The sequence below is a fragment of the Trichosurus vulpecula genome, chromosome 8 (assembly GCF_011100635.1).
Source record: "Trichosurus vulpecula isolate mTriVul1 chromosome 8, mTriVul1.pri, whole genome shotgun sequence".
NCBI lineage: Eukaryota > Metazoa > Chordata > Mammalia > Diprotodontia > Phalangeridae > Trichosurus > Trichosurus vulpecula.
Window position 1 is genome coordinate 183,346,224 of NC_050580.1, and position 10,852 is coordinate 183,357,075.

The following is a 10,852-nucleotide window of genomic DNA, read 5'->3' on the forward strand; positions in this document are numbered from 1 at the left end:
CTCCAGGAGGAGGGCTTTTATTATGTACTGAATCAACAATAAACATCATTCCATGGAATGTTTTCTCTTCTTGTCTAGAAGTAGCCATGATGAGCAGAAGCAACAGGCAACCATGAAGATAATGGCATTTTATGTACTAACATTCACTATAGACAATGAGCCAGTAGAGAAATTGAGTAACAGTCATCCAAAATAAAGCAATGTATACCTTGACAGTTGTTTGCTTCGATGTGAGTAGTGAACAAAGGGTATGGTAAAAACTATATTGGGGAAAAAAGTTTGAGGTTTACTCAGAAGAGGAAAATATGTATTGATGTACAGAATGGATAGACAGATTTGTAATCAAAAAGATTTTGGTTTGAATCCATTCTCTGTCCCCTATTAGATCTGAGATCCTAGGTAAGTCATCTAAGTTCCCTGAACATCAGCTTCCTCATTTGTAAAATGAAGGTTACAACCTTAAACTTGTAGCACTTGCCTCCTAGACAGTTTGAGGCTGAAATGATCAGAGAACTTTGCTTCAGTGATTTTTTTTTTCTACCGGGAAGCACATTTCTTAGAATTCTCACTAAAATGATTTTTCTTGGGCAAAACGTTTTCAATTTTATGATATTGAGGTTGTCCATTTTATCTTTTATGATTTCCTTGATCTCTTGTTAGTTATGAATTCTCCTACTTATAATAATTATGTGACCTAAATGTTAAAAGTAGAAGAGATCAAGATAAGATACATTTCACAGGTATAGCCAGAAGAATGTCTTAACCAAACAAGGGATTTAGGTGATCACAAAAAATAAAATGGATCACTTCAATTACATTAAGTTGAAAGACTTTGAATGAATAGAAATTGAATCAAATTAATATCTATACTTTTCAAAATTCTGTAAAAGTGGCACATTTGCCCTTGTTGAATATTTTCATACCTTTCCCATTTTCTATGATCTTTCAAACATCACTGACAGTGCCTCAGCAATCATATTTGACAGTTTTCTTCTTTAAAGTAAATTTTATTGACATTTAATTTTTCATTGCCTAATTTTCCCCCACATCCCTCTTCCCATCTTCCCTCACTGAGAGCCATCCAAAGAAATTTTTTTTAAGAAAAATCAAGAAAATCTACCAAAATTTTGAAAAATCTGAAAATATATATAGTTCTATGCCTCTTCAAAGGAAAGAAGGAATGTGAATTTTCATATTCCCTCCTTGAACTTTATTCCTTTTAATTTTGCAAAATTGACTTTTCATTTTTATTTTTATGTTTATGTTTAGATTTTTAAATTTTTTTATGCTTCTTTCCATTTACATTTCTATAGTCATTAAATATATTGTTTTCTCCTCCTTCCTTACTTAATTTTTCATCAGGTGATATAAACATTTCCATACTTCACTGTAGAGATCATATTTGTTGTTTCTTAAAGCACAATGATGTCCCTTTGCATTTATAAACCAGAACTTGTTTAGTTATTCCATATTCCATGATCAGTTCCAAGTTCTTTCAACACCCAAGAACGTGGTGACTTGAATCTAGGGCAGGTATATACCCTCAATCTCAAAGCATGAATTAGATATTCATGCATAGTTATATCATTTTTGTTCTGTCATTTCTCATGCGAAGGTCATTCCCCTTGACAGCAACAACAGAAGCAAAATCTCTGCCATCTATATCATGCCACTTATCATCCCATCCAAACCAAGTAGTGCCCTGTCATTTCTTTGATTCCTCACTTAAAAAATAAATTTTTATTTTCTGTAGCTTTCTTTGTCAAACTCTGTTGATGCTTTTAACATTTCTTGACACTATTTTACAAATTTAACCCATGATTTTGGGTAAATTATCTGTTACTTTTGCTTACCTCTGTCTTCCGTACGTATCTGTTTTGTACTTAATTTGGTTGGTGAATTCCCTATGCATCCACATTAGTCTCTTCAGGTAATTCTAGTTTGTCTTCCTTAGTGGAATCACTTTTCTTGTAGTGTTCAAGTTAACCTTGAGTTTGCTATCCCTGCTGAGTAGATTTGCCTATAGAATTTTAACCTTTGGCATCCTAGCCAGGATGTATGGGATGTTCAAGAAGAACTAGCAACTCTGGGGTGAGGGTTTGCTAAGCACTATTCAAAGCTGCTCATTCACCTTTGATGTCTACCTGGCACTCGGTTCTCACCTGTGACTCCAAGTAGCTATAGCATGCACAGTGGCTATATCCCAGTAGCAGACTTGGCAAATGGGCTTAAATCAGGTTGAGGGTAACTGACAGGCCTCAAATCCATAGGTGAGTTATGGTGGTGTCTAGTCCAAGTATATGAAGACTTTGTCCAGTGGAATGGGTAGATGAGAATAATTTGTTCCATTGCCATGATGGTAGCTGAAGTAGGCACTGTAGAATGTTTAGAGCTTGGTCAGATATGCAAGACACCAAAGTCATCCACTGCATCTTGAGCCATCACCAGTCATCCTGATTTTTGTCTTGCCACGGGACTTTGATAATTCTGGAAGAAAGAGTGAGACTGATGGCTTTGTGCAATTTTGCCTCACTTAAATACAATTCACACACAGGTCAAGACATTACCCATGATGTCATTGGTCCTCTTTGAAAATGAAGGACAAACAACAATCCCTCTGAACTCCTGGAAATCTATTTTTCCAAAATCTATGGTTTATGTAAAACATTGCTTATTCTTTTGTATCACAAACTCTAAGAGACAATGGTCATTTACTCTGAAAACTCCCAACATTTTTACTCCAAAAATGAGATCTTCTATGTAAGTAAGAATAAGATATAATATAGAATTCCCCTTTGTTGGTTCTTCTAACTTTTGAAGAAAAGTGTTTGGAGGTATTTACTTTTCTTTTGGAGACAAGACAGACTGAGACAGCAAACAGAGAGAGTGGCAGAGAGGAATCCAGAGAGAGTGCACACTCCAGCAGTTTTCTGGAAAACTGAAGTCTCTGATAACTATTATATTCTGTTTTTGTGCCATGCTTGTGATATTTCCCAAAGTTCTCATCAATTTCTTTGTTCCTTCTAGGTATAATATTCCACAACAACAAAATATCTTCTGTTTCTTCACCCGCTAATCATCACTAAAATGTCTTCACAACACTCCTCCCTCTACCTCACCATATCCTGGATTTCTTATTGAAATGGACTTTCTTGGGTAGAGCCAAGATGGTATCTGGAAAGCAGGGACTTGCATGAGCTCCCACCCAGGTCCCTCCAAATACCTACAAAAAATGGATCTGAACAAATTCTAGAGCTGCAGAATCCACAAAATAACAGAGCAAAGCAGGGCTCCACGCCAGGAAAGCCGGGATGGTAGTGGGGAAGGGTAATCGAATGGAGGTGGGAGCAGAGCAGAACAAAGCCCAGCATGGGCTGCGCCAGGACCAACAGGACTGGGATCTGGGCAAAATAGGCCCTAGTGCCCTGAATCAGTGAGCAGTGGCAGTTACCAGACTTCTCAACCCACAAACACCAAAGACAACACAGAAGGTTAGTGGGAAAAGCTGCTGGGACAGAGTGAAAGGGATTCCCAGGTTGGCCACCACCCTGGGGGCAGCAGAGGTGGTGCAACTCTGAGTACAGAACTACAGCTGCAGTTGCTTCTGGCCCCAGGCCCACCTGGTGGGAGGAATTAAGTGGCAGATCAGAGCTGGAGTGCAGAGCTTGCTTAAGATCTAAGTCAGGTCCAGGTTGGTGGTTCTTAGGGAAAGAGGAACGCTGGTATGGCAGAGCTTAATGTTTAGAAATAGCTCTGAAAACAACAGTGTAGCCCCTGAAGCATGGGACAAAGTACTCTCTACTCTACAAGCACTCATACCCCAATGGAAAGCTCAAGGGTCAAGTACTTGGCTGGGAACATGGTCAGGCAGCAAAAACGGACTAAGAGTCAGACTCAGACTTTAGAGTCTTTCTTTGGTGACAAAGAAGATGAAAACATACAGCCAGAAGATGTCAACAAAGTCAAAGAACCTATATCAATACCCTCCAAAAAAAACATGAAATGGTCTCAGGCCATGGAAGAGCTCAAAAAGGATTTGGAAAAGCAAGTTAGAGAAGGAGAGGAAAAATTGGGAAGAGAAATGAGAAGGATGTGAGAAAACCATGAAAAACAAGTCAATGACTTGCTAAAGGAGACCCAAAAAATACTGAAGAAATAACACCTTAAAAAATAGACTGAGTCAAATGACAAAAGAACTCCAAAAAGCCAATGAGGAGAAGAATGCCTTGAAAGGCAGAATTAGCCAAATGGAAAAGGAGGTCCAAAAGACCACTGAAAAAAATAGTACTTTAAAAATTAGATTGGAGCAAGTGGAAGCTAGTGACTTTATGAGAAATCAAGATATTATAAAATAGAAGCAAAGGAATGAAAAAATGGAAGACAATGTGAAATATCTCATTGGAAAAACCACTGACCTGGAAAATAGTTCCAGGAGAGTTAATTTAAAAATGATTGGACTACCTGAAACCTATGATCATAAAAAGAGCCTAGATATCATCTTTCAAGAAATTATCAAGGAGAACTTCCCTGATATTTTAGAGCCAGAGGGTAAAATAGAAATTGAAAGAATCCACTGATTGCCTCCTGAAAATGATCCCAAAAAGAAAACTCCTAGGAATATTGTTTACAAATTCCAGAGCTCCCAGATCAAGGAGAATATAATGCAAGCATCCAGAAATAAACAATTTGAGTGTTGTGGAAACACAATCAGAATAAAACAAGATCTAGCAGCTTCTACATTAAGGGATTGAAGGGCTTGGAATATAATATTCTGGAGGTCAGTGGAGCTATGATTAAAATGAAGAATCAGCTACCCAGCAAAACTGAGTATAATACTCCAAGGCAAAATATGGATTTTCAATAAAATAGAGGACTTTTAAAGTTTTTCAGTGAAAAGACCAGAGCTGAATAGAAAATTTGACTTTTGAATGCAAGAATCAAGAGAAGCATGAAAAGGTAAACAAGAAAGAGAAATCATGAGGGACTTACTAAAGGTGAACTGTTTTGTTTACATTCCTACATGGAGAGATGATGAGTGTAATTCATGAGACTCCAGTATTAAGGTAGCTGAAGGGAATATATATATATATATATATATATATATATATATATATATATATATATATATATATATATATATATATATATATAGATATAGATATAGATATAGATATAGATATATAGAGAGAGAGGGAACAGGGTGAGTTGAATATGCAGGGATGATATCTAAAAAAAATCAAATTAAAGGATGAGAGAGGAAGATATTGAGAGAGGGAGAAAGGGAGAGATAGAATGGGGAAAATTATCTCCCATAAAAGTGGCAAAAAAGCAGCTCTGTTGGGAGGGAAGAGGGGGCAGGTGAGGTTTAATGAGTGAATCTTTCTCTCATTGAATTTGACTTGACAGGGAATAACATACACACTCAATTGGGTATCTGACCCCAAGGGAAAGGAGGAAGGGGATAAAAAAGGGGGGACAATAGAATGGAGGGAGTATGGGGGAGGAGGTAATCAAAAGCAAACACTTTTGAAAAGGGACAGGGTCAAGGGAGAAAATTGGATAAACGGGAATGGGATAGGAAGGAGCAAAATATAGTTAGCCCTTCACAACATGAGTATTGTGGAACAATTTTGCATAATGATGCACATATGGTCTATGTTGAATTGCTTGCCTTCTTAGGGAGGTTGGGTGGGGAGAGAAGAGGGGAGAGAATTTGGAAGTCAAAGTTTTAAAAGTAGATGTTCAAAAACAAAGTTTTTGCATGCAACTAGGAAATGAGATATACAGACAATGCAGCACAAAAATCTATCTTGCCCTACAAGAAAGTAAGGGAAAAAGGGATGGTGGGGAATGGGGTGGCAGAAGGGAGGGTTTACTGGTGAATGTGGCAATCAGAATATATGCATCTTGGAGTGGGGGGTTAGGGTGGAAGTGGGGAGAAATTTTGTAATCCAAACTCTTGTGAAAATTAATGCTGAAAACTAAAAATATTAAATAAATAAATAATTGTTTTTTAAAAAAGAAATGGACTCTCTTATTTTAAAATGTACCCATTTACCTATCCTGATTCTTTTTAATAAGTATAATTCAATAATCCAAAGTCATATTACAGTAAAGTCATCTCACCCTGATTCAGTAATAGCTATGAAATCCATTTTGTCTTCTTGCAGTATAGAATGTGCTGCTGGTGCATTCTTCCTGCTTGCCTGCTTGCACAATATTTATTGTTTCTACTATGTGTGATACCCTATGTTAGAGATTATAGGTAATTGCAAAGATGATGAAGCATGTTCTTTGCCCTCTAGAATCTTTAGAACTGCTGTTTCAGAGGACTGTCTTTTCTGTGACTCTTCTCTCCATATTTACCCTATGTCAGAAAGTTCTCTAGACTCTCACAAGAGACTATTTATTCCGTCTTCATTAATGTATTTTCCTCAAAGGAGATACATAGTCTAGAATCTTGCACAAGGCCATTTGAAGTAAGCATGGAATTTCCATGAAAAATATTTATTCCATGAAAAACATTTCTTAAAGTATTTATTACCAACTTCAGTGCTATTCAGATATAATCCTATGCAAATAAGGAGACAATTTATGGCATTGAATAAATTTTAAAAATGGATGTCATCAATGCCAGAGCAGCTCAGGGTTACAGTTCTCATCCTGCAGAATTAAAGAGGAGGTAGAAGTTAAAGATATAACTCAAAGGCTACTTAAGAATAGAAAAATAACCACAAATCTAGAATGTAGATGACTTTATAATTAAATTTCCAGTGATATAGCATAGCATCCAATGGTTTAAGGACTGGTCAAGAAGATCCTGAAGAATCTTTTGATCTTATTAAACAAAATCCATCATGGAAATTCCACAGAAACAGCAATCCTCTTGGTTAGTCTTTTCACTGCCATCTTCATGTCCTTATTCCTAAATGTATATATGACAGGATTCAAGAATGGGGTTATAAGAAAAATAAAAATGAGCAAAAATTTATCCAAAGATAATGTAGGAACTTGCCACACATAGACAAAGAAACAAGGGGCAAAAAACAAGAACACCACAGAGAGGTGAGCTGAGAGTGTGGAAAAAGCTTTGGACAAACCAGCTGAAGAGTGCTGTCTGACAGTGACCAGAATAATGATATAGGAGGTGATTAGAAGGAAGAAGGTACTCATGGTGACAAGCCCACTATTTACAGTGACTCCATATACCACCCTGGAAGTATCTCTACAGGCAAGTTTTGCAACCTGGGGGAAGTCACAATAAAAGCTTCCAAGCTTATTAGGACCACAGAAGGGCAAATTTATAACAAAAACAAACTGAGACACCGAATGGAGTAACCCAATCATCCAGGCAACAGCTGCAAAACGAATACATGCTTTGCGGTTCATAATAATCAGGTAATGGAGAGGCTTACAGATGGCTGCATATCTGTCATAGGCCATGGCTATCAACAGGACCAGCTCAGTTCCTCCTATCAAATGGATAATAAACATCTGCATCATGCATCCTGGGAAAGAAATGACCTTACGTTCACTGAAAATGTCAAGGATCATCTTTGGGACTGTTGTAGAGGACAGACCGAAGTCAGTAAGAGAAAGGTTGGCCAGCAAGAAGTACATAGGAGAGTGAAGGTGAGAGTCAAAAATCACAGTGATCACAATGAAGAGATTACCCAGCACGATTCCCACATAGAATGAAAAGAAAAATAAGAAGAGGAAAATCTTCATCTCCCAAGAAGCTGACAGCTCCAGCATCACAAATTCATTCACCACAGAGTGGTTTATACCATCCATTTTGAGAATTGGTATCACAGACACTGAAATGACCTGAGGGTAGAGAAAAAAACAAGAATTAGAAGTGTCAGGAATTAAATTGGCTGTCCTATCTGTTCCGTCAATCATTTTGGAAGGCCCTAGATAGGAAATAGGAGTTGTAAGAAATTTGAAAGTCCACACAATTAAGAAGGAAGGGTTGAGGACATAGAATAAATTAAGTGCACGGGAGCAGTAAGGAGTTGAGGAGTAGGAGAGGCAAAGAAGTTATCAAAAAAGATCAAAGGGAATGCAGCTGACTGAGCAGACAGAAGTAGGACATATCTAATGCCATAGCACAACAACATTCTATCACAATCATATACCACAACTTGTTCAGACATTCAACAACTGAAGGGAATCCCTTCAATTTCCAATTCTTTGCCATCACAAAAAGAGCTGCTATAAATGTTTTTGTAGATATAGGACCTTTTGGTATTGCTGGGTCAAAGGGTATGCACAATTTGAAAAAGCTTTGGGCATAGTTCCAAATTATTCTCCAGAATGGATAGACAAGTCCACCAGAGGTGCATTAGTGTATCTATTTTTCTACGTGCCGTCTAGCATTTATCAAATTTTCCTTGTCTGTCATGTTAGCTAATCTGATAGGTGTGAGATGGTGCCCCAGAGTTTTTTCATTTCCATTTCTCTAATCAATAGTGATTTAGAGTATTTTTAATGTTATTATTGATAGCTTTGATTTCTTCTTAAAACTGAACAGGAAATTTTCAAAAGAAATACAACATATCAATATAAATTGATATGTGATATGTATATATGTGTGTACACATATATGTGTATATATATATATATATGCTACAGATAGCTAGTAATTAGAAAAATGCAAATTAAGGCAACTCTAAAGTTACACTTCATACCTATCAGACTGGCAGTTGACAAAAAAAGTAGAGTGAAAAATGTTGGAAGGGAATCCCGTTGCTAAAGCTGTGAATCAGAGTAGCCATTCTGGAAAGGACTTTGGGACTATGACCAGAAAGTTACTAACTGTCATATCATCTGACCTAGAGCTAAAACAACTAAGCTTATAATCCCAAACATATCCCCAGATATAAAGAAAGAGAAGGAACTCACATGTACAAAAATATGGTCTATAAACATTTATTAAGCACCTCCTACGTGCCATGCACTGTGCTAACTAGGGAATTAAGGAATGGCTGAATAAAATATGGTATGTAAATAGAATACGATTATGCCATAAGAAAGGATAAAAAGGATGGCTTCAGAGAAACCTGGGAAGACTTGCGTGAACCGAGAGTGAAGTAAACAAAAACTAAACTATTTATACAACAATATTGTAAAGTCAAACTTATTTGAATAAATCAAGAACTCTAATCAATGCAATGACAAATCGTTATTCCAGTGGACTGATATATTAACCATCTTCTAATGGAGAAGTGATGAATTCGAAGTGCAAAAGAAAAGAAATCTTTTTAGATATGAACAATAAAGGAATTTGTTTTGCTTGACTAGGAATATGTATTATAAGGTTTTTTTTCTTGTTTTTCTTTTTTTAAAAGGGGAGAGGTAAGAGGGAAAGGTGTCTTTATGTATATATAAAAGTACTATGTATATATAAAAGTACTATGTATATATAAAAGTAGTATGAAACGCAATAATTCTACTCTAACACCCACCATCTAGTTGTACATATACGTCTTTTCTACTAGTCACAGCATTAAGAACTGAAGTGTCATCTATGCCAACTACCTAATTCTACAAATGTGGACACTGAGGACAAGAAAAGTTAAATGAGTTGACCTAGGTGCTATAGGAGCAACAAAACCGCAATTTAAATCTAAGACAACAGACTCCAAATTTATTGCTCTTTCCATTACAGCATAATACTTCATATGGTAGAGAATGGTTTTTCATCTTAAATGAAACTGAACCTCTATCCTTGTACAGAGAATCTAGAAGGTCATCTGGGAAACTTGGTTTTCATGCCCTCACTTAAGATGGCGCGCCAGGCCGTCGCGCAGCGGCGGACGGGCGCGCACTGATTGGCTCGCTTCAGGGGAAGGGGCGGAAGAGGCAGGGGATTGGGCAGCGGTTTCCGGGCTATGGCGGCGGCCGGTGGTTAGAGAGCTAGGGGTCTACAGCCCAGGTGTTGCTAACCTTTAGCACCTAGTTGCATTCGAGCGTCGGGCTCTTGGACCTTGAGCAGCTGGAAGGGAAGCGGGTAGCCCTGAAAGCCCGATTGGAGGAGGACTGGTTTTCCCTCTCTTAAGACTCGCTATGCTATGGGTGCCAAGGCTGTCAGCCCCCTTCAGTATAGCTCCTCTATGACTCCCTTTTTCCGGGTTTGCACAAGTGAGCCCGAGCCTGGTCGGCCTGAGTTCGAGGTGATTTTCCCTGGAACTGGAATCCTGAAAGACGGGGGACCCCAGTAGTCCCAAGGTGTGAGTGATTATGGGGAGCCAGAGTCCGAGTCTCAGTCTCCGGTGCTTCGCAGGCGGCCGCAGCCTCAGGGGTCTGTGTTGCCGCCCACCCCACCCACACCTGCCGCTGCGACGTCTCCGGAGCGGGATCCCCTGACCTGGTTTGGGATCCTGGTGCCCCAGAGTCTGGGGCAGGCCCAGGGAAGTTTCCGGGCAGCTCTGCTGGTGGCTGGGGAGATTGCCGCGCTCCAGAGCCGAATCGAGTGGGGAAGAGCCCAGATTCAAGCCCTTCTCCAGGAGAAACAGAAACTGCTTGATCAGCTGAAGGTGGCATGAACACATTCTCTAAAATTTAGAATCCTAATAAATAATTTTATCTTTTATTTTATGACTATCAATAAAAGTAAAAAATAAAACTTTTTTTTTCCTTTTCTGAAGAAAATGACACATATCCCTCTACTTTCCAAATTTCCCGCTGTCACATTAAAGAATCAAACATAAAAAACATGAAATATATTTTCCCATTGTCACATGAGATTCAGAAGCATCACGAAGTATGCTAATGTGTAACCTTGGCAGAGCCGTAGCATCATTGTCTTAACCTAAAATACGCTATTTGAAAACTCTTGTAATGCTTAATT

The 10,852-nt window shown here is 38.2% G+C and overlaps 1 protein-coding gene and 1 pseudogene across 1 annotated transcript; one reads left to right on the forward strand and one right to left on the reverse strand.

The window, feature by feature from the left end:
- Positions 1-6,855: 6,855 nt before the first annotated feature.
- On the reverse strand, positions 6,856-7,812 carry LOC118829766 (olfactory receptor 4F4-like). Its single transcript, XM_036736656.1, has one exon. The coding sequence runs from the start codon at positions 7,792-7,794 to the stop codon at positions 6,856-6,858; it is 939 nt and encodes a 312-aa protein (XP_036592551.1). The 5' UTR covers positions 7,795-7,812.
- Positions 7,813-8,062: 250 nt separating this feature from the next.
- Positions 8,063-10,575, forward strand: LOC118829767 (annotated as a pseudogene).
- Positions 10,576-10,852: the final 277 nt, after the last annotated feature.